Here is a 24596-nt window from a genome sequence, read left to right as displayed (position 1 = left end):
ATTTACAAAATCTTTGCACTGTCCAAAACATGTTATAGAGTACAGAAATAAGGGTATTGTATATCAGTGGTTGAAAGCTTTGGCAAATATGTAATGCACTTTACTTACAGATATACACAATTATATTACTATAATCACACTTTATTAAGGTGTTTGATCTTAAACGCAATGCATGAGACAGACTTTCACTCATGCATTGTGTATCATTATTTTACTTTAAGTTTTAAGTTAATACACCCTGTATCCTTAAACGTTGTGATTATTATAATTATGTATCAGTAAATATAGTGAACTGTATATACACCCAGTATTTCAACCAATGTTCTATAATAGCCAAGTTCCAGTAACTAATGACAGGCTTCAGGCGGAGTATCATAAATGTATCGTATAATAAAGATATTGTTGTAATATATTCTTAATAACCTCAGCATACACACACATGAAGAGTTAGATATGGTCATTAGAATTTTTAAAGTAAAGATACCAAAATTCAGATACAAAATAGTAGCTAATGGCTCTGTATAAAATTAACATATCAATTCACAGACATTTATCATGCCTGCATGTACCGTTGAATTTGTTACTGTATTCAACAGCTTGCACAACCCTCCTCAAAACTGTTTTTATGTATTTATCTAAGTAGAACAGGAATTATCATAAAATTTAATGTTGTAAGAAGTGGCAAGATCAATGAAGCCCATCACATTTTAGCTTACCTCCTTCTTCCAAAAACTGTAACCTTCTACAGATATTGTACATATTTCATTTCACAACATTCTTTAAAGAAAGCCATAAAAACGCCAATAAAAAAAATCTATGGTTAATGTTGTGTCTATTGAAAAGTAGGTCTGTCTGTAGCAGACTTAGAAGTGAGTAATGCTGTCCAAAAATATTGATATCATTTACAAGTTTTATATCTGATTTTGTTATACTAAATGAACAATATTAAGCTCTGGTCAGAGTCTGCCAGGAATCATAAGTGATAAAGCAATACTTCAAAAACATAATCATGTGAAAATTTTATATTCAACTGTTGTTGTCATGTATTGTATTATTGCAAAACTTTATATTCTAATATATATAGATATATATATATACTATATACAACTTTTTGTACACAATAAACTAACATTATAATGCATAAACGTTCCGCTTACCACTAAAACAGACAATATTAAACTAAGTCAAAGGTTAAGAATCAAAGGATTACAAGGATGTCAAATAACTTTCACATTCCTTTTGTAGGTGCACAGCCAGCTTGTCTTCCAGAGGTATAGCATGAAACTTAGTAGCACCAGCAATAGCACTACCAGTGTGATGAATATCAAAGTCACAAATTCAGCACAGAGACACTGAACATAACACCTACACAAACATAAGTTTGAATAAACTGCCATGAACAACCACTGCCTTGCAACAGAATGCTTGAACCATAGGAATCAAATGCATGTATATTAGACAATATTCATAAATTTTTAAGCTTTTTAAGTATTTTTATGAATTAAACTAGTGCTACATTATTTTATATTTTAACATTTATTTTTATGTGACTGCACTTTTTAATTCCTCTAGGGGGCTTTAATTTTTTTGCCTTTAAATATTTTTGCTGACTAATGTAAAGTTAGGTAAAGTGGCAGTTGTATTTTCTCCCATTCTTATTTACAAAATCTGCCATAAAATAAAATATGTCTTCAGCCATAACAACCTAAGTCGAGGTACAACAATTTATGTATGTGCCATATGCTAAGGTACTTAAGTGCTTAATAAGTTGACATTATTTTGTGGCTTAACCTTGAGATTTGCTAAATGATAAAATGGTACTTCAAGAGCAGCCAAATCACAAAATGAGGGTACTTCAAACAACAAAAAGAGTATCAAATATTGTCAGCCCCAAGTGAACTAGCATCCAAACGAGAATATAGTACAGTATTTGCAAATGTAACATTTTGAGAGAGAGAGAGAGAGAGAGAGAGAGAGAGAGAGAGAGAGAGAGAGAGAGAGAGAGAGAGAGAGAGAGAGAGAGAGAGTGTGTGTGTGTGTGTGTGTGTGTGTGTGTGTGTGTGTGTGTGTGTGTGTGTGACAAATGGTTTCTCCCTAATGTGGTGAGGATTACCTTGTTGAGGACGTGACTCATAATGATCACACATAAAACATGACTTTTTGTACTAAGTGCTAGTCCAGTATTAAAAGCCAAATTATCAGTTTCTTCCAATCAACCATTTAATATAAAATATTATGGCAACTGATGCAACAGAGCTGGGCATCAGATTTTAGGTAAGTAGTGTGAAAAGTATACTGACATCAAATCCTAACATTTTTCATAGTTCATGTAACTTTAATAGACTTGACAACGGGCAATAGTTCCTTAATTTTGCTTTCAATATCTATGTCATCACAGATAGGATTAGAACTTACATCTAATACTTCTAATTTACATAAATTCTTTAAGCACATAATTTGGTCAAATGAAGCTATTTTATTATTAGCTATGGATAACTTACACAGAGAAGTTATTCCACTAAGTGGACTAAGGTCACTAATTTTGTTGCTATCTAAAACTAGCTCCCTGCAAGTCACCAAATTTTTAAGGGGGTTTAAGGATGTGATTTCATTGTGACTCAGGTCAACACTGACAGAACATGCAAGGAGATGAGAAAAAGGAATCCTTGTGAGGTTGCTTCCATTTAGTTTGAATGTGCTACCTCCTTCTGCCTTCATACGGTGCTTTGTAAGTGAAGTTTCCATGGCTAACTTGCTTTCTGAAAATATAGAAAAAAATTTTAATGACAAATTACAGTAACATTGTTTTAACCTTTTGTGAGCGGGAGTCGTTAACTGATGACTATTTTTAGGTTGGGGTAATTTCTGGGTATAGTCCCCTGACGATCACCATTTCACGCTGTACAGTTTGAATGAATTTTGCGGGAAAAGTATTTAGATCACTCCCACAAATGACTTCTGGCAACTCTTACATGGCATCTCTAGTAGCTCAGTAGAGGATAGAGGGAGATCAGTTTGACTTGAGATGTCATGGGGGAAAGTACTGCAGCTCCCCATCCGAGGATGTCTAGTAAATATTTTACAATAAATATACTCAGAATTTGTTACTGACTTTAATTCTTATCTGTTATGATACTGTGTGAACTGTAATTATAATTTTACAAAATAAAATAAAAAAAATTATTAGAAAAAAATGTATAACTTGGTATTAGCATATTTTTACAACCATCTTCTGGAAATGAAGGCCCGCAGAGGGTTGTAAATATTCACTTTCAACTTCCCGTGGAAGGCACAGAAAATTGTTCAAAACTTTTTTCTTATACCACATGCATATGCATATCTTCTTACCACTGATTTTTTTTATTTGGCCAACCTTAAATTTAGCCTGGTCTAGGGGTGTGCTTAACCCTTAAACGCCGAGCCTCTATTTACAAAAACGTCTCCCGTATGCCGGTGGCGTTCGGTGAGTTATCACCGAAGCGGAAAAAAATTTTTTTTCAAAAAATCACAGCACGCTTAGTTTTTAAGATTAAGAGTTCATTTTCGGCTCCTTTTATTGTCATTGCCTGAAGTTTAGTATGCAACCATCAGAAATGAAAAAAAATATCATTATCATATATAAATATTGGAATATATAACAGCAAAAAAAAAAACTTATATAATTGTATACAAATCGCGCTGTAAGCACAACGGCTAAAGCTAATGAGTTAATTTTTTTTAGTTGTTTTGTACACTAAATTGCGATGATTTTGGTAAATAACAAATTGTAAAACAATCAAAGCAACACAGAGAAAATATTATCACAAAATGATGCATGAATTCGTAACGCTCGGACGTAAAAAAATGTTTTTTTAAAAAATTCACCATAAATCAAAATATTGTGCTAGAGACTTCCCGTTTGTTGAAAAATGAAGTTAATTGATTGAATATTACTAGACTGTAAGTGTTTTAGCTTACAATTGCAGTTTTTGACCATTTCGGTCGAGTTAAAGTTGACCGAAAGGCAAATTTTTTCTATTTATCGTGATTTATATGAAAATATTTCAAAACTGATAAAAGCTACAACCATGAGTTATTTTCTGTTGTATTGTACATGAAATTGCACACATTTTCATATATAAAACTTTATGTAACAACTAATATAAAACGGTGCAAATATTACGACAATGAGACGAAAGAATTTCTGAGATGTTCGGCCGAGTTACTGCGCAGACGTAAGGAAAATGTTTTTTTCAAAAATTCACCATAAATCGAAATATTGTGCTAGAGACTTCCAATTTATTGCAAAATGAAGGTAAACGATTGAATATTACTAGAATGTAAGAGTTTCAGCTTACAATTGCGTTTTTTTACCATTTCGGTCGCGTTAAAGTTGACTGAAGGTTGAAATTTTGGCAGTTATCGTGATTTATGTGAAAATATTTCAAAACTGATAAAAGCTACAACCATGAGCTATCTTCTGTTGTATTCTACATGAAATTGCACACATTTTCATATATAAAAGTTTATGTAACGACTAATGTAAAACGATGCAAACATTACGACAACATGACGAAAGAATTTCAGAGATGTTGGCCGAGTTACATAGCATGAGACATAAGGAAAAATTTTTTTTCAGAAATTCACCATAAATCGAAATATTGTGCTAGAGACTTCCAGTTTGTTGCAAAATGAAGGTACATGATTGAATATTACTAGAATGTAAGAGTTTTAGCTTATAATTGCGTTTTTTTTACCATTTTGGTCGAGTTAAAGTTGACCGAAGCTTGAAATTTTGGCAGTTATCGTGATTTATATGAAAATATTTCAAAACTGATAAAAGCTACAACCATGAGTTATTTTCTGTTGTATTCTACATGAAATTGCGCACATTTCCATATATAAAACTTTATGTAACGACTAATATAAAACAGTGCAAACATTACGACAATGACAATGTGAAAAAAGAATTTCTGGCGCGGACATAAGGAAAAAGTTTTTTCAAAAATTCACCATAAATCGAAATATTGTGCTAGAGACTTCCAATTGGTTGCAAAATGAAGGTAAATGATTGAATAATACTAGAATGTCAGAGTTTTAGCTTACAATTGCATTTTTTTACCATTTCGGTCGAGTCAAAGTTGACCGAAGGTTGAAATTTTGGCAGTTATCGTGATTTATATGAAAATATTTCAAAACTGATAAAAGCTACAACCATGAGTTATTTTCTGTTGTATTGTACATGAAATTGCGCACATTTTCATATATAAAACTTTATGTAACGGCTAATATAGAACAGTGCAAAAATTACGACAAAATCACGAAAGAATTTCTGAAATTTTCGGCCGAGTTACACATGCGGGCGTAAGAAAAAGTTTTTTCAAAAATTCACCATAAATCGAAATATTGTGCTAGAGACTTCCAATTTGTTGCAAAATGAAGGTACATGATTGAATATTACTAGAATGTAAGAGTTTCAGATTACAATTGCGTTTTTTCGACCATTTCGGTCAAGTCAAAGTTGACCGAAGGTTGAAATTTTTGTAGTCGGCGTATGGTACGTCCACTTGGCACCCAACAGACAATTTTAGTCGACGTATGATACGTCCAGTAGGCGTTTAAGGGTTAATATATATTTAGCCCCGTCCTGTAAGGGTTAATATTTATCTCACATAAGCAGAAATGTATACATCTTAAAAACTTACTCATGTCAGTGTAGTAATTTGCACGAAGAGAATCTAGTGCTTCAAGCTGTGATAGATAACTCCTGATTTTATCTTGGTAATTTCTTGCATCTAAAGCCCACAAGATGTCCACCAATGTTAACAGCACCCCTGTAAATACAGTTACTGAGTTCAAAAATACATTGTGGTGTTAAAAACGAAAATACCTAAAAACACAACAAAACAAAGCAAAAAATTTCAAATTAAGTGTAATATTGTATGTATCGGGTTTAAGGATCCTTTTATGTTTGCAAGTGTATAAGCTAATATATCTTTTCTCACTTTAATGTATATACAGGACGTTTACCCCTGATGCCAATTTCTATTACATAATTCACAAACAAAACATAGGTTATAAATTGTAACAGCTCAGTTACACCAAGGACAGAACATTAATAATATGGCTATAAATTTCAATGAACTACCAGCAGTGCAGTAGCTATAGTGTCAAAATAAGTGAGCATGGAAAACTACTTGCTCCCCAATGCTCCGCAGGGTACCGCGCCCGGGGTGGCGCCGCGCAACTGGATCTCCAGTTTTTCTCTGAAGGGAAATGGTAACCCGGCTACTATATCCCTACAATTAATCCTAGCCGGTGACATAAAATTAAACCCAGGCCCCTACACATGTCCCATCTGCAGCACACGAGTCACAGCTTCTCGCGCCGGGGGTGGATCAGTCCGCTGCAACTTGTGTGGTGGGTGGGTACACCTTCGGTGCACCACACTGAGAACACTAAAAGACTACAATGTACATTGGAAGTGCATCATATGCCGTAACACACACTCACAAACAAACAATAACAATACACAACAAGCACTTCCTATCCAACAAAACACCAACCAACCAACACCACACAGATCACCATCTCCCACATCTACCACACTTTCCTCCAATCCCAGAACACCATCACCTATTCCTACAAATCAAACATCCCCACAAACCCCAACACCCCATAGCACACACTCACCTAACACCCACAGAAATGCACCACTAAATACACGCACTCACACACTTAGACATAATCGCCGCAACATAAACATCTTAAAATTAAACATTGACGGCATTCGCAACAAACACATTGAACTAAAACATTTCATGCACAAACAAAAGATCCACATAGCCATCATTCAAGAAACAAAACTGAAACACACACATAAAACACCCAACATACCAAATTACACAGCCATCAGACAAGACAGACAACATGGTGATGGTGGAGGCCTCATCACATACATACACCATAACATATCCTACATTGAAAAAACGCAGCACATCAGAACACTAACACAAGTAGACAGACATACAGAACTACAAGCATTTAATATCAAAATAGGGCACAATAAACAAATCACAATCATCAACACATACATCCCTCCAGAATATTCACCGGGTTTACCAGCAAACTTCACAACTAGACTGCAGGCGTTGAATACCCTCCCAGATATACTTCTGGGAGGAGATTTCAATGCCAAACACACAGACTGGTACGCTCACCAAGACATCACACAAAGAGGCACAGACATCTCAACACAATTACACCAACTATACATACTAAACAACACAGATATGCACACACACATACCACACCAAGCCAACTTTAGTCTCACTTCCCCAGACATAACATTTTGCTCACCCAACATAGCACCATCAATCACATGGAAAACACAAACAGACCTATCATCAGACCACCTTCCTATTTTAATAACACTCCGAACCACACATGACACTTTCTCACATACAAGACACACCATCCCTAACTACAAGCGCGCTGCCTGGGATGAGTACTTGGAAACCACTGAGGCTCATTTCCAGGAGTTAAACCACACACACATAACATCATCACAGACACTAAACAATACAACAATACAATTCAACGACATAATAAACAATGCAGACAAAAGAAACGTTCCTCAAGGCAACAGAAAACACTACAACCCAAACTTCACGCCTGACATAAACAGACTCATAACAGAACGAAACAATTTAAGAAATACACCAACCCCACACACACAAATCACAACAAATCGCATACATGATTTAAACACAGAAATAAATACCAAATTAACTCAAAAACAGACAGAGAACTGGCAAACTTTTCAAGGTACACTAGACTACAGAACCAACCCATCCAAACTACACAAAACTATCAACAGTCTCATCAATTCAAACAGTGGGAACACTCAAAGTCACGCCTCAATCACCACATCTGACAAGATCCTTTCACGCAAACAACAAGCCAACATCTTAATAAACCACTACGCAAAAATCAGCCACCTACGCAAATACAAAGAAGACAGACACATCTACAGACGCAAACAACAGTTCCCATTAGATTACACAGTAATACTAGCCACAACAGAAGACACTGCTAGAATCATTAAACAACTTAAAAACTCTGCAGCCATGGGCATCGATAACATTTCAAACATTCATTTAAAACATCTAGGTCCCCATGGCACACAAACACTGACAAACATAGCCAATTATTCATATGCACACTGCATTATACCACACATTTGGAAACTGGGGAAAATAATAGCACTTCTAAAACCAAACAATACACCTACACAAGCAGCTTCATATAGACCTATAACTTTACTCTGCACACCATCAAAAGTAGTAGAACGCCTCATCTTACGCAAAACCACACCACACATGCCACTGTCACCCACTCAACATGGTTACAGACCACACCACTCCACAACAACACTACTCACCAACCTTACACAAAAAATACAAGATGGCATTAACTCCAGACGCCCACCACAAAGAACACTGCTAATCACAATAGACATAAGTAAAGCCTTTGACGCCATCTCTAGACCACTTCTCATCAACAAAGTTTACAACACCACACTACACAACAACACCAAACACTGGCTCGCCAATTACTTAACAGACAGACAAGCATTTGTACACTACAATGGCGAGTCATCCAAAATCAGAAACTTCCCGAACGGCGTCCCACAAGGCTCCATCCTAAGCCCAACACTTTTTAACCTATTCATGCATGACATACCAACACCACCTAACAACATATACATCTCCTCATATGCAGACGATCTAACAATCATATCAATACATGCAGACAAAAACGTATGCTCCACCCAAGTACAGACTTACATAACACAACTTGAAAACTGGCTCACACAAAACAGATTACAGGTAGCACCAACAAAATCCACAAGTACACTACTCACTAGTCACAACAAAGAACATCAGTACAGACCCACAGCAACGCTGAACAACACCACAATTCACACACACATGAAACAAAAATCCTAGAGTCACATACAACACTTCAATGTCATTTGCTCCACATGTCAGTAACATCATCAAGAAATGCAGACCTAGATTAAATGCACTAAGATCACTAACAGGCACAACATTTGGACAACAAAAGAAACGCTCATCACAGTATACAAACAATACATCCGCTCCATAATAAACTATGCCAGCCCAGCCTGGCACCCTGCCATATCCAACACACAACTAAACAAACTACAAATAATACAAAACACAGTTCTTAGAATCATCCTTGGCAGTACACAATCCACACCAACAGAACACTTACACGCTGAAACCAAGATTCTCACCATCAGGCAACACTTAGACATGAGAGGCACACAATTCTTGGCATCAGTCATAAACAACACAAACAGCCCATGCTATTACCTTCACGACCACCCTCCAACACACAGGCAAATAGCGAATACACCACACAGACACTATACAAATATCTTGAATTCTATACCACCACCCACAAACATCACACAAAACAAAAGCACATCCATACTCACCTCACCAGACAAGCACTTAATAACCTTCCCAACAACAAAATACTCGGCACCCCCCCACCCAACATAAGCAGCACAGAAACAGCTCTCAAGATTGGAGAGAGTACACCTGACTCGACTTCTCTGTGGTCATCACCAATCACTAAACACCTACAAACACCGCATAGACAACACCCAAACAGACATATGTCCACTCTGCCAAGTTAGTCCCCACACAATTACACATCTCTTAGTAGATTGCCCTAACTTGGCAGCCCTTAGACAACACAACATCCACACTACCACACAGTTATGGTCAGATCCAGTAAGCGTGGTGTCCTTCTTGCGCGGTGCAGGCTTCCTGGCATAACAGAGTCTGGGGAACCACAACAACAACAACAACTTGCATACATGAATGGGTGGCTTGAGTAGGAAGAGTAATTGTGACACTCACAATAGTGCTTATTTGTGGGTGATGCCACTAACCCTTTCTCTCGTATCATTCAACATTTGTCTTTGTTTCATGGCTGCACCACAAACTTAAGAAAGGCCTAGGCATCTAAAAATGCATGACTCAGTGTGAGCTTTATGGAAGATGGACTGAGTGTAGTGATGAAATAATTTTTGTGGGTGCCCAACAACCCTGTTTCCTTGTCCATCACTAACTATATCACTTGTGACTAGCTATGCTGCATTCTTTGCATTCAAAACTTGTTTTCTTCTGTATAAATATGGTGCCAAATAAGTATCATAGTGCACATGTATTTGGAAAACACTTAGAAAAAGGTATAAAAATTTAATAGATAGAAATAAAGTAGATGGTTTAACTAAAGTTTAGTGTGGATGAACCTAAAATATGATATTTTTATAATAAAATAAAGTTTGTTCATACTTACCTGGCAGATATATATATAGCTGTCCTTCGGAGAATACAGCTATATATATATCTGACAGGTAAGTCTCATGAACAAACTATATGGTAAGGAAAGATCTTATGAAAACTGAAAAGGCAATTAGTTTATGTGGTGCCCAAGATATTTATTAATTTTAAGGTAGTTAATCCAGTACAGTACTTCCCTTACTAGAAAACATTTGAGTGAAATTTGTGGCAGCTCAGAGAGACTCTGGCTTGCCATTATATAAGGTTACCATAAGGTCTAAGGCAAGGGATACCGTACAAGAAATGGCAAAAATAATGAAAGAAGACACGGGAATCCTATGCCTTTAAATGCCAGTAAAGTTTGGAGTTTTATTTTTCCAACATAAAGTTACAACTTGCATGGTTTCAAGGCACAGTGAAGTTTGCAGATCATACGACTGTGCTAAAGTGGAAAGGCCTTCCCTCCTATACCTTAATTATGAAAGAACAAAATGCTTTCAGGTGTCACAAGACCTCCAAGGATTGTACTGTGTTACTGCTGTAAACAAAATATGGCTAGGGATTGCAACAACAAGATCTAAACCTTTCACACACCAACTGGTTAAAGAGTATTAATGAACCTGAATACCAAAAATATCATGGTTTAATTGAGGCTCAAAACTAAGGGTTAGGTTGAGTGTCAACTAACACTCACTGAGTCCTAATATCTGCACATGATCCCTGACTTCCAGTTATCTTGACTAAGGATAATTTCCAAACACCTGCATGTCAAAGTAATAAGTAATATTTTTAATTTCTAAGACAACAAACCAAATCACAACCCTGGATCTGGAAATGCTTAGCAGCTTCATTGGGTTTTACTCTGCATTACTTCTGGGGGTTCTACTATTCATTAATTTGGCTAATGAGGAACTGACTTTGCTGGAAAGGACTTGGGTAGTATGGAGGCTGAAAATGGCAATGTAAAGACCATGGCAATCAAGAAAAGCTTCAGCTTCAAAGACTGTACAACAGGCAGTGTAAAGCTACCCCGTACATGGTAGAGCATGGGTGGAAGAAACTGCTATCCTATGTCTATCTTTATTCTCAACAGAATTGTTTACTTAAGTACTCTAGGAAGCTCTGGAGGTTGCTAACCAAAGTCCAGTGCAGGGATGTGAGGTAAAATTTTCATCATATTATGTTAATGTTATGTTAATGCTGCAGTGAATGCTGATGAAGTGAATGACAAAGTTTTAGAAATGCTAATACAGTAACAGCACACGAATAACAACAACAGGAGAATGAACCTGTACAAGAAAGTACAATTTGTTGCTGGCTTAATATACTCCTGAAGATGCCAAAAGTTTGAAGGACATCTTTATCAATCTCAACTTGTTTGGTTGATGATCCTGCACAGCATCATCTAATATCAATAAAATCACAACCTGGCCACGAAACACATAGACAACCAAACTGTTGTACTCATTACCCCTACCTGGTCCATCATATTCATCACCACACTCTGCAGTGTCATCATCATCTCTGCCTTCCCTGTCTACTATCTCACCTACAGCCTTGCTACCTGATACTTCACCTCAGATTTCCACTTGCTCAGATGAGTTTGGGATTTAGTGTCTCTTAATGAAGGGAGTAAGCAGTACAAACTTTACTCTTCAGCCTTCCACCCCTCCCAAATTACACTTAACTCTATGGCATGTTGGTTTCAAACTAATTTTCACCGTACAGATCCTCTAAAACAAACTTTTATTTTAAACTGCACTTGAGCCCCTTGTCAGACGAAAAAAGATTAATCAGGTTTTCCAAGCCAAACTAGTTTTTTTGCAAAAATTTCCTAGATAGCTGGCAGATTTATGTTAAAATCTCTCTATCACAATTTTATGGTGCTTAAAACTTTCAGATATGAATTAACTAGAATCATCTTGTTTGCTTCAATGTACCCTTAATTTGTAAAATCCAAGCTGGCCACCATTTTTAATTGCAAATAAATGTCCTCACTAGATTAAAATGATATATACATACACTATATTAAATTGGTAATCAAGTGGAACTGAAAACTGACAAATGTGGAAGTGATTGCAACTTCAAATTTATGAATGTTTTTGCTTATGATTAAGAACATGGCAAATTTTTAATTAATTTGTATTTTTCATAACTAACAAACCTGTGATCTTAACATTAGGATAAATATTCTGGCACCAGCTGGAACCTGGTAAAAAAAAAAAAACAATAAACTGCTGAGGAATGTATGGCTTACATGTCCTGAAGACCATCAGTGATCAGTCTTTTGCTCTCCCAGGTTTACAACAAAGAGGTATTCCTGGCAAACAGACCACCTATGGAAACTAGGTCAGCAAAATACACATCTCCATTCTTTATTGTGCAAATGCTGATGGGCATCTTTATTCAAAACTTTGGTTATTAGCAAGGCTTTTCATTACAATGGTCAATCTGCCAAAATTCTACAACTACAGCACCAATTCATGAAATGGCTTTTCAACCATGCTGTTTTTGATGTCAATCATCACCAGATGGAAGTGCTTGGAACTGAACAGCACTGTGTCTGATACATCCAGTTGCTCTAACACACTACAGCAGCTATCTACGAGGAGGAAGAAGATACTTGTGCAGCAAAGACGTTTGCTGTTCTTAAAGCTTTTAATCTTTCTGGCTGCCATTCATTGCTGAAGTTCACCAAGAAAGGAGATGAAGAAAATACTAGCCAGTGGCTGGAATATGCTGCTGAATGACGAAGACACCAGTATGCATGATTTTAATGGCTACATGGCCAATAACTCCTGGGCAAGGGAGGGGATAGAGTATCTAAGAAGTAGTGGAGTAGCCTGACACTGCCAAAGGTGATCCTAAGGATCAGGTGCAGGGGGATGAGGAGATTGCCTTGCCTACTGCAGAAGAAGAGGATGATGAAAAGCAATACAATGAAGTTTGTTCCAACTGCTGATAATTCTGCTATAACCAGTTCTTATGTTCTACATCACATTCCACAGATCTGACAGTTAAAGGTAGATGGAACCTCTGCCTTCAACCTCCTTGGATCCTTAGCCTTCAACATCCTTTGAGCCTCTACTCTTAACCTCCTTAGAACTTCAGCCATTGGCTTTAACTCCCCTTACATGGAAAAATATTTCAGACGCCTACATTGTACTTGTCGCTGGACAAAATCTCCCCCTTTCCCCTCCATCAAGCAAAAAATAAATAAGTAAAATAAAATACAATAAAATAAAATAAAAGTAAAAATGGATTATTCTCGCTCTCTCTCTCTCTCTCTCTCTCTCCAATATCTCAAGAATAATTCTTTCATTCTCTTTCTTTTTTCTTACAGTGTTTAACTGAGTTGAGATCAGTATGTGCAATTAACTGGATAACTTTATGACATTTGAGAATTTTTTTTAGCAATTGTAAGGATAATATTTTTTTCCTCTCCCTCATATTATCATTAAAAGGATTTTTCTCCCCTTATCTCTTTGTAATATTTGTAAATACATTTTTCAGTGAACAGAGTTTGTCTTTGTGCGTATTAACTGGGAGCATATTTTATGATGCCTCTGGAGATATGAAGTTTTCATAATAAAACTAATATTGTAATACTTACCTGAACACCTGAATGAGCCCTGATCACTGAATGCCTGAACTATATCCCTATAATTTACCCACAAAGTGGGTAATTAACTGTCAGCATTACCAACGCTACAGGAAAAATCTTGTCAAATGGGTTACCTGAGGTACCACTGACAACGCTGCTGCAAATACCGGCCAACAGAGGCCGACATCCCCAACTGAGTCACTCACTATCAAAAATTGAAGCGGGGAGGAGGGTGGGAATCATTTAGGTGTTCAGGTAAGTATGACAATATTAGTTTTATTATGAAAACTTCATATTGCAATATACTCCCCGAACACCTGAATTATCCCGATTAACAAAATTTTAATGGAGCTGGGATCAATCTAATTCAGCCTGACCTGTCAACGGAGAGTAAGCAGGTAACTCCTTATCAACCTACTATATGTAAATGTATGTGTAAATGTATGTCACCATATCAGTCAATGCTTTCGGTGAAGAGACATGCTGGAGGGAGACCCATCTAAGTTGCGGCATGCCCCCTTTTTACAACAGCAGAGATGGTAGCTCACTGATCTGCTCTGCATAGATATCTGTTTAGTCAAACACTCACCATATCAATCAATGTTTTCGGTGAAGAGACATGCTGAAGAGTGCTTTGATTGTCGGTCCGGTCAGTACTGTCTCGGTCCGTCGACCTCCCATGTGACTCTTCAGAACCTCTCGTGTATGGAGGAGTACAATGAAACTCCCATGTGGCTATTCAGAGCCTCTCATGTATGAAGGAGTAATGAACCTCCCATGTGGCTATTCAAAACCTCTCATGTATGGAGGGGAATGAAGCAGTGTGCCGAGCTGCTGATCCTTCGTAAAAGGCCCGACGACTGACGCAAAAAGTATCTCAGCACCGATGAAAGAGCCTAGCCTACTAGAGAACCCCCTTGGACTCTTGTAGGGAAATTATCAAAGGGTAAGATACTTAAAAACATACTAAACCTAAGTTCATGTGATTATACTATTACTGCTGCCTAAGATTCTAATGACTAAAAGGAATTCCTCTATTTGGTTAACCTAAGAACCTCCGCACTAAGAGAATACCAACTTAGCTAAATGAACACACCCTAGATGATAGAGTTAGCAGCTACACACGGACTAAGAGAATAACCCTCCCACGGGGTGAATTGAATGTCTCTTAAGTAACAGGAAGTAAACATTGAGACGGACTTCCAAGAAGCTGCCTCCAGAACAGAAGACACTGAACAATTCCTTAGAAAGGAAGATGAAGTGGCCATACTCCGAATACTGTGCACTCGGGGTAACACAGAGCTTGAAGACGACGAAGAAGAACCCTGAGAAGCCTAGGAAATCATCTCCCTCAGAAAGTAACTACTGTAATCGCATTCTTTGACAGCGGACGGGAAGGATTCCGCAGAGAGACGAGAAGTGTATGCGTACGAGGACGGAGTTTCTCAACCATTGATAAATAGACTTTTAATGCTCGCATCAGACATAAGGACATCTCCGCTGGATCACCGGTAATGAACTCTTGCAGATAAAGAACCCTAAACGAATGAGGCAGAGGGTTAACCTACGACTCCGACTTGCCACGAATTCCGGAAGAAGAGACAAATACATATCATTTCCTGCCTAGGAAACCAGCCTAGAAACTGCCTGAAGCTCGCCCACCTTTCTAGCTGTAGTTAAAGCCGTAAGAAAAAAAAAACATCTACAGGCAGTCCCCGGTTTACGACGGTTCCGGCTTACGACGTTCCGAGGTTACGACGCTTTTCAAATATATTCATCAGAAATTATTTCCTGGCTTACGACGCATGTTCCGGGTTACGACGCGCCGCGACCCGATCCGACGGAAGGAATATGGCCCCAAAACGGCAGAATAATCATAATTTGAAGGTTTTTGATGTAAAACTCAATAATAATGCAGTTTACATCGTTTTCAATGCACCCAGAGCATTAAAAGTGTTTTCTTATGATTTTTGACGATTTTCGACGATTTTCTGGCTTACGACGATTTTCGGTTACGACGCCAAGCAAGAAGAACGGAACCCCGTCAGAAACCGGGACCGCCTGTAATCAGTTGCCTTAATATTAGAACTCCCAATAAATCCCATGGAGGAGCCCGAGTTGGCAAGACAGGACGTTTAATCTTAAAGGAATGTAATAAATTATGGATGACCTTACTACCAGAAATTTTCGGGAAGATGTCAACTACATGTACTGCTAAGTGTTGAGTGGTAGTCAGCAATAGCTGAATATGAAAGAACCTTGACTTTCTGAAGGGATAAAAGAAAATCAGCTATTTTGGCTATGGAAGCTCTAGAGATGGAATGACCTTCCTTACGACCAACTTCGATACATTGCCCAACTGACCTGGTAAAGCTTACGGGTTGACTTTCTCAAGCTGAAAGAAAGCTGTCTAGACACAGCTTTAGATAGTCTGTTCTGTCTATCTGCTCACTCGGCAGTCACCTTGCAACTAGGTTCAGCATGCGAGGGTTTGGATGATAACAGTGAAAATGCGGTTGTCTGAGAAGATCTTTCGCATGGGAAGGAACGTCGGAACTTCCATAAGGAGCTTAAGAGTTCCGGAAACCAAGGGTGTAGGGCCAGCAAGGAGCGATTAGAGTCATAGACGTCTTGACACTCTCCCGCAATTTCCTGATTACCTGATGAATAAGACCGAACGGGGGAAAGCATACACCTGCATGTGATTCCAATTTTGTAATGTCGCAGTGGTGCCTATCAACATGGGGTCCACCACTGGTGAGAAATAAACCAGAAGACGATGGTTTAATCTTGTCGCGAAAAAGTCCACAGATGGTGGCCACTTCTGGAGAACCTGGCATACTGCTTCCTGAGCCAATACCCGACAAGGGCGACTTAATGAGTCAGCCAGTACGTTGAAACTCCCCGATACAAGTTGGGGAAGAAGAGACACTTTCCGTTCTTCCCACCTTCTCAAGACTCTATGTGTTATAGTACTGTATTGAGTTCTGTTGATCTTGATCCCCCCAGAGTTCTTTAGATACGACACAGAGTTATGTTGTCGCAAAACAGAGCCACTACTCTGTTGTGCACTAGGACTGAAAAACACCTGAGAGCTCCTTTACAGCCCTGAGTTCCCTAAGATTTATTGACTCCTATCATTCCCAATCCCTCCAGAGGCCCGAAGCCTGGGTTTCCTCCAAGGTTGCTCCCCAACCTTGATCTGAGGCATCTGAGTACAGATGAACGTCAGGAAGAGGGGAGTCGACAGACCTTCCGGGTGTCAGATGCACTTCTTCTGAACACCACAGAAGATCCGACAGGCAGAATCGCTCCAGATTGTAACTGCATTCTCATTGCAGAAGTCCCAGCGATTCCTGAGACACACTTGAAGAGAAATGCCTCCGGAGATGAGACCCTGGAATTAAAAGAGAGAGAGAGAAGACATTCTCCCTAAGAGGCTTCTCCAAGCTGGTACCGGCTGTTTCCTGTTGGACAGGAACACCTCTACTAGCTGATGGATGGACTGGATCCTTTCCAGGATCGGGAAAAAAAACCTCCACGGAAGAGAGAGAATCCTCATCCCTGAAAGATTATAGATTGTGTTGGAAACAGGCAACTCTTGGCAAAGATTAGACGAATTCCTAGTATCTTGCATAGATCCAATAAGAAGTCCCTCGCCCTTACTAGCTCCTCTAAAGAGGAGGCAAGGATCAGCCAAGGGCTAGACACTTCAACATTCTGTAACCTCAACAATGCACAACTGCCGACACCGGAGACACGAGTTAGAAGCAACAAAGTTCATCATACTGGCCACATCACTTGAACCCAGAGCAGCCACACGAATCATAGCCTCCTGTGACGCTGACGACGATGACACGAAATTGACCATGGAGGAGACATCCTCCTCTCTCTGTTGCAGAGCGCAAAAGGTGCCCTCAACAGAACCCTCTTATGTATGTCTGGATAGTAAGGTGGAAGATGATTTAAAAAGAAGTCCCTCCTCTTCTTGCCAAAGAATGTTGTACGCTAGCCGAAATGTTAGCCTGGTATGCCAATCCCATTGAAACCGAAGTGATGAGGTTGTCAAACCATACAGGACCGGAAGGAGTATATCCATCTTGTTTGAGAAACCCCATCAAACCAGACATCATCCACATAGACTGGCTGCAAAAAGTGCCCTCCAAAATACAAGTCTCACAAGATGTAACTGCTACCAAACAACTCAATGAGGGAACCCGAGAGAGAAGGGCCTCAACAGATTCATTGAGAGGGACTCTGACACCAGCAGAAGGGTTACCCACTACCCTACAGAACCCCTTCCAATTCGGAAGCAAGGTTGAATCCTGTCTACCCGACCCGATAAGAGAAGCTAACCTAGAGTCCACCTCCCTCAACACCTGCCCGACTCGGCCAAACCAGACTGATTTACTTGATGTCTGGGAGACTACTGGTTTAATTGCATACAACGATTCAAACACTGCTTGGTTTGGTTGTGTAGGTTCCTCAGGAGCCTTGACTGTGAATAGAGAGAATGGATAAGTCCACCATCTGGTATCGGCTCCCCTTCTTTAAGAGAGCATTCTCTGTCAGACTGGTCCGACTGAACCGGGACAAGAAAAGACAGACTGACCACCCGCAAGAACTGCACCCGATAACCCAGAACTCGCTACACCAGGATGTGCGAGACCAACACCTGACATACCTGACCCCATCATACCTAAGCCAACCGTAACTCAGTTGCGCAAACCCTGTACCAACTAAAGCCGATGACAAAACTCTTGTCAGACGCACTCGACTGCGCAAACCCCGCACCATCCAGCGACGATGACATAACACCTGGGCTGACCACACCTGGGAGACAAACGCCCACCCCTGCGAGTGGAGAGGCCGCAACACCCGATCCACCCAGCGCCAGATGATGAACCAACACCGCACCAGGACGGGTATCCGGAGCTGAAGTCACACTGATTAAGGGAGAGGGAGGAAGAACTCCCTGGTGACCCAGAATCAAAGCCGAACCCACATTGAACACCTTAGAAGGAGGAATAGAAATAGCTGCAGGAAAAGTTGAGAAAGAAGTAGAAGAAGGAGAGAAAAAGAAAGAGGCCACACTCGGAGTAACCACCGGAGCACCTACAGCCGATGTTGGACAGGTGGAGAACATACCTACTGGTCCAGTACTCAAAGGTGTTTCTCAGGACAAGCTATGAGCTGCGGAACCAATGGGGACCGAAAAGGAAAATTAACAGCTACTCTAGTGAAAGGAGAGGCTGAGGACACCATCGGTGCTGATACACTCAACGATGGCGCAGACAAAACGCCAACTGCCATAGCATCCACAAGAACCGCGGCGGACACATTACGTTTTAAACTCAGTAAAGGGTGAAAATACGGAAATGCAGAAGACTCCGCAACCACCTGTGAAGCATTTAGACCAGAAGCCTGAGAAAACTACAGGACCCGTGTAAGATGCTAAAGAAGACAGCCCCGCCAGAGAGTACACCTTACCTCAACTCCGAAGAGAGAGAGGGAGCCGCCGAAACTCCAACATTACAGGATTGAACCAATGAAAATTCTTTGCCCTGCCGAGTTAATGGCAAAGAAAACAGGATGAGTGAGAGGAGACTCCGAAGAGCCCTCCGAAGAGTGGCCCGATAAAGAAGATTGTGTAAAGACATTGGAAGAAGGCTTAAAAGAAATTGGGAAAAAAGGAAAACTCAGAAGCAGCAGAAGAGGCCATAGCTGTTAGAGAAAGAAACTAGACCAACTGTTCCCCCTTGATAATCCTGACAGACATCATTAGCAAATTGAGAAAAATTCTTCAAGACGTGATCGTGAATATTGGAAAACCCAAAATTGAAACATTGCATAACTAGTAATCTATAACCTTGTGATAAACCCAACAATTCTGCATTATATTGAGCCAAATTGAAAACCTGATCACCAGAATTACCACCACTGCACGACGAACCAAACTCATCCATCGAAGGAAATGGAACCTTCGAAGACAAAGGAGCATTCTCCAACACTTCAGAACCCGACAAACCCGAAACCACATCCAAACGATGAACCACGGACTTAGAAACCTTCTGTTGTAAAGAGCTTGAAGCAGGAAATAAAACCGAAGATGGATCCAAAGACGAAGTCGTCACACTAGAAACCCCAACTGAACCCGAACCCGAAGAAGGCTGCACCTTCTACTTCTCTTCCTGAACACTTCCTAACCTATTTTCCCTACTTGTCTGTCTTACGCCTTGAGTGGGAAGGGGGGGAATCTCCTGCCAACACTGCCTGCTCCGCACAGGGGGGGCCAGCAGAACCAACCTTCGAGACTTGCGGTTCTCCATGACCTCCGGCACCCGTTAGGGCTGGTTCTGTAACAGGCAGGGAGGCTGAAAAAGAACGATAAGAATCAACTATGCTACCACTACCACTATCTCTATTCTCAGTTAACTTACTCATCAGGCTAGAAAATAGGCTAGACATACTGGATGATAACCTGTCCTCTAACTTCTTGAACAACTCTGAATCTAACGCTTCCTTATCTACTGATTGTAACCCTACAGTTAGTCCTGACCTGCGCTTATTCTTCGAGGCTAAGGATTTTCTGTATTTCATATAATCCTCCATTTGATCTACAGACCAGGACCTACACTTGTCACTTCTCTGACTGATAATACATTAAACCTTCCTATGTAAAATACAAAAAGAATGTTGATCGTTTTTGAGGGTACTCATCCTACGCTTCCAGGACATGCAGGACCAATGAGCGACAGCATCTCCAGCAGTAGAAGGCTCGGTCTTCAAAGCTGTAGATGAAGTAGAAGCAGCGGCACTAGCAGATGGCGATGTCTTCTTGTCTGACTTATCCATAACAAGTCCAAAGTACCGACTTATCCATAACAAGTCCAAAGTACCGATCTGAAGTCAAAACTGGGAGAGAAGCTCCAAATCCAGTCAAAAAGCATAAATCCAGAAGAAAAGGCGTTGAAAACAGTCCAAAGTTGTGATCTGATATCCAAATTCTTTAAATGAGGGCCAGGCTAAATGACCAAAAGTTTGCCTGATGTGGGACACGTCCACATAGCACGGCGAACTAATAACAATTGGGAATTGGGGATGTGGGCCTCTGTCGGCTGGTATTTGCAGCAGCGTTGTCAATGGTACCTCAGCTAACTCATTTGACAAGATTTTTCCCATAGCGTTGGTAACGCTGACAGCTAATTACCCACTTTGTGGGTAAAATTATGGGGATATACTTCGGGCGTTCAGTGACCAGGGGTAATTCAGGTGTTCAGGGAGTGTATTGTAATTTATAAATTTTTATACAACTGTAGGTGGAAAATCTTTAAATCACCTTCATTCACACTTCTGATATTTTGAATAAGATACTTCATTACATCCTACTCAATCACACACATTGCCTGCATTTGAAGTCTCAAATTGAGTTTAAGTCTTTTGTCTTCCAGACAGGAAAGCAATAGTTCATGCAAGTACCAGTAGGAACCAACAAACCTCTTCACTGTTCAGAAGTCTACTGCTGTTAAAACTATTACTCCCTTTTCTTCCTTTTTATTTATTAGTCACCTTCTAGTTTCAGTACTTTAAATTTATCGCAACTCTGCATAAATAGTGATTTATCACTTACAGCCTGGGTTAGCATCAGCTCTAAGTAACAACTGCTGATATTCTGTTGTGATTTTCCCCTAGTGAATGCCTTATGTAATTCTGGTATTTTTCAGCTTCCCCATGTCCCCCATTTATCACATTATACTTTTCATGTCAGTGTATCCTTTTACCTATTCAAATTCTTACCTAGTTGCTTCCATGAGGTGTGGTTTATCATGATACCTTCTTTTATTTTGTGTGGGCTAGTTCAGGTTTTTCCTGCTCTACTTTTATTTCTTCTGGTGTTGGGCATGTACATATACTTTTTTGTGAAGTATCATGGGTGTTTCTGGGCCATCCTCACCTAGTATTATTCTTTGCTTAGGGTTTCCTAGGTAGGAGTTCAATTAATTTTTGTGATTTGTTCTTAATACTTGTTTTTTCTTAGATGTCAGTTACAGTTATTGCTGCTAATAAAAGACATCTTTCACGTTTATTGCTTCTCAACATGTAAGCAGAATGTTCTTTTTCTTTCCTGTACTCTTGTGCATTTAATGTTCACTGCTCTGTTTTGTATTCTTGTGTATACTATGTATGCTGCTTGTGTTTTGTGTTGATAGTACTACATTTTATGCTTTTGATATCTGTGCTGTTTTTGCTGTGTACTGTCATTTTGCTAGTACACCTATTCCAGACAGGGCACAGCAACTTCATGTCCTCACTCAAAAGTCCTTGGTAATAAACTACCTAAATTTAGTTGAATAATATAGCCACCCATGAGTGTGGTTTACCCGCGCAGGAAAGAAGCTATGAATGGATGCCTGCTGGTGGTTTAACCAAGATACACTACTTTATGCCACCAGTCTGTTTACTCTCCGCTGAACATAAATTGTGTAGTTGCACTCTGTTTGGTCTTGAGTACATTTTCATACATTACTTGCTATTACATGTGTACTAAATATCACTTGCTATTACATGTGTACAACTAGATACCTTTTGCATACAAAGCTGTGTTGCTTGAGTATCTGTACACACCTAAAACAAAACTAACTAGCAGAATCCTCTATCATCTCTAAAAGATGTACCCTATTTAAATAGAAGACTTGTATCCTGCCATCAGTCATATCTCATGCATCTATTATCACAGGTATTGCGCTGCAAATGTTAATTGTGTTACTTAAGTAACTCTGCGCATTTTAAAAGCAAAATTGACATCCTATACCTACTCCAATATGTATAGTATTCTGTAGTTAATATGCAACTTAATTACTTTACAAGTTTATGCAGTGGTGGTACACAGTTTTACAATCATGGCTCAAAACTTTCAAGTCAGTATTCTATGATGGCAGTTTTTAAAAGGAAACATGTGAATAATAGTATGAACATTATTGGCCTAACTCTCCCTATCAGGTATATAGCATCTACTATGCAGTTTAGGGTAATGTGGATGGTAACCTTATCTTCCAAATTATCAGTGGTATAGGTGAACAGACTGTCATTAAATTTCATCAAACATTATACAAAATCATTCTACAACTTACATTTATTATCAGGATCCAATTCATCTAGAGTAACACAGTTTTCTTTCACGTCCTCTAAAGTAGATCGTGTAAGATCTGACAACTCTTCTCCACACACTCCTAACTCAGTCATCCACTCAACAAAGTGTGTTGAACCAGCGGGAACTGTGACTGTTTTCTCCTCTAAACCACTCCTTGACAAAGTGATGCTACTGTCCTCTGATGATGGGAGATTTAACTTTGTAACCTGAAAAAGAATAGGCACTAGCTTTATACTTGAAAACTACAAGTAACAAGTAATAATGAATATAAATACAGTACAGTAATATGAGAATGCACTGAAATGCTGCAAGTTATCAGTGATCAAATATTTCAATCATAAAATTAATAAAGAAATTTCATTTGCCTGACATTATAATAATAAGCATGATTATACTTGAAATGACAAAACAGAAGAGACAGACAAAACTAGCCACACTAACAAATTTATTAAAAATAATTTAGCTGGATCACTTTCTACACAGAAATGATATTCCAAAAAATCATGCTAGGGTATTCTAATAGAATCATCTCTTTATTTTTTGCTTTTTGTAAATAACTGCAGTAATTATACTTCAAGTCCAAATACAATTATGAAATATTGTAAATTAAAAAAAATACTTGTCTGCAACTCTTTGGTTCTTGTACAACCAATATCTTCTCTCAAGGGAAGATCAATTTTCTTTTGCTCTTTTCTTTAAACAGATCTTTAACGTGCCCTCTCCTCAGGCTCCCTCTAGATGGAGCAGGCTCCTGACAGCAAGAAAGCTTTTTGTGCTTTTTTCACCCTTTTGACTCCTGCAGTTCCAAGGACTTCCATGAGCCTTAAAGTTGCTTCTTGATGGTGGCCCTCACAACCTTACTTGTTGCTTTTTGGGCTACTATTGGACACTATATTCATCAAAACTGTGTTGCTGTTTGCCCTCACCCCTTCTAAGTGCTTCAGTGGGCTTCATACCTCTTCTGACAGCCTCCCTCATCTCACCTGTTGGTATCTGTGAGGAATGTAAGTTGTACCTGCAGTTGGCAGCCGTAAATCTCTTTCTAGAGGAGGTTCATTCTTGAACATCCAAGCTTTTGATGTCTTTCCTTCTTTTCTCCTTTTCTGCTTGATGGGAGCCATCGAGTAGTGCCTCCAATGATTTATATCCTTCTGGCCTTCTTATTCTCATCCATCCCTACCCTAAAATTGCCAAAATTGGACTCTCAAGAACTCTCTTTCCTGTTGACTTTCATAGTTTTCTGAGCACATATGATTACATGCCTGAGGAGACCCATTCTACCAGGAGCTCTCTTTTCTTCATACAGAAACTTTGACCCCGGCAAGTTCCTTTCATGCATTTATCTACACTTATGGTGCAGTATCTGCATATGTCACAGTGGATCATTGCCTACATGTCTAGGAATTCTAGTTACTGATCCTTCTCTTCATCACTCCACCCCTCACCCCTTTTGCACACAAGGAGGTGTGTTTTTCCTCAA

General features: G+C 39.2%; 1 protein-coding gene across 1 annotated transcript in view; it reads right to left on the bottom strand.

Moving 5' to 3' along the window:
* Positions 1 to 1211: 1211 nt before the first annotated feature.
* Positions 1212 to 24596, bottom strand: part of RabGGTa (Rab geranylgeranyltransferase subunit alpha) — a 98379-nt gene continuing 74994 nt past the window's right edge. The window contains exons 8-10 of the mRNA XM_067102275.1: positions 23097 to 23322; positions 5685 to 5813; positions 1212 to 2759 (exon numbers count right to left, since the gene is read on the bottom strand). Of these exons, the coding sequence (XP_066958376.1) occupies positions 2326 to 2759; positions 5685 to 5813; positions 23097 to 23322 (789 nt within the window). The 3' untranslated portion in view covers positions 1212 to 2325. The remainder of the gene's footprint in view (positions 2760 to 5684; positions 5814 to 23096; positions 23323 to 24596) is intronic.

This window comes from Macrobrachium rosenbergii, chromosome 59 (assembly GCF_040412425.1).
Source record: "Macrobrachium rosenbergii isolate ZJJX-2024 chromosome 59, ASM4041242v1, whole genome shotgun sequence".
NCBI lineage: Eukaryota > Metazoa > Arthropoda > Malacostraca > Decapoda > Palaemonidae > Macrobrachium > Macrobrachium rosenbergii.
The sequence above is the reverse complement of the archived record's forward strand: the minus strand, read 5'-3'. Positions and strand labels throughout refer to the sequence as shown.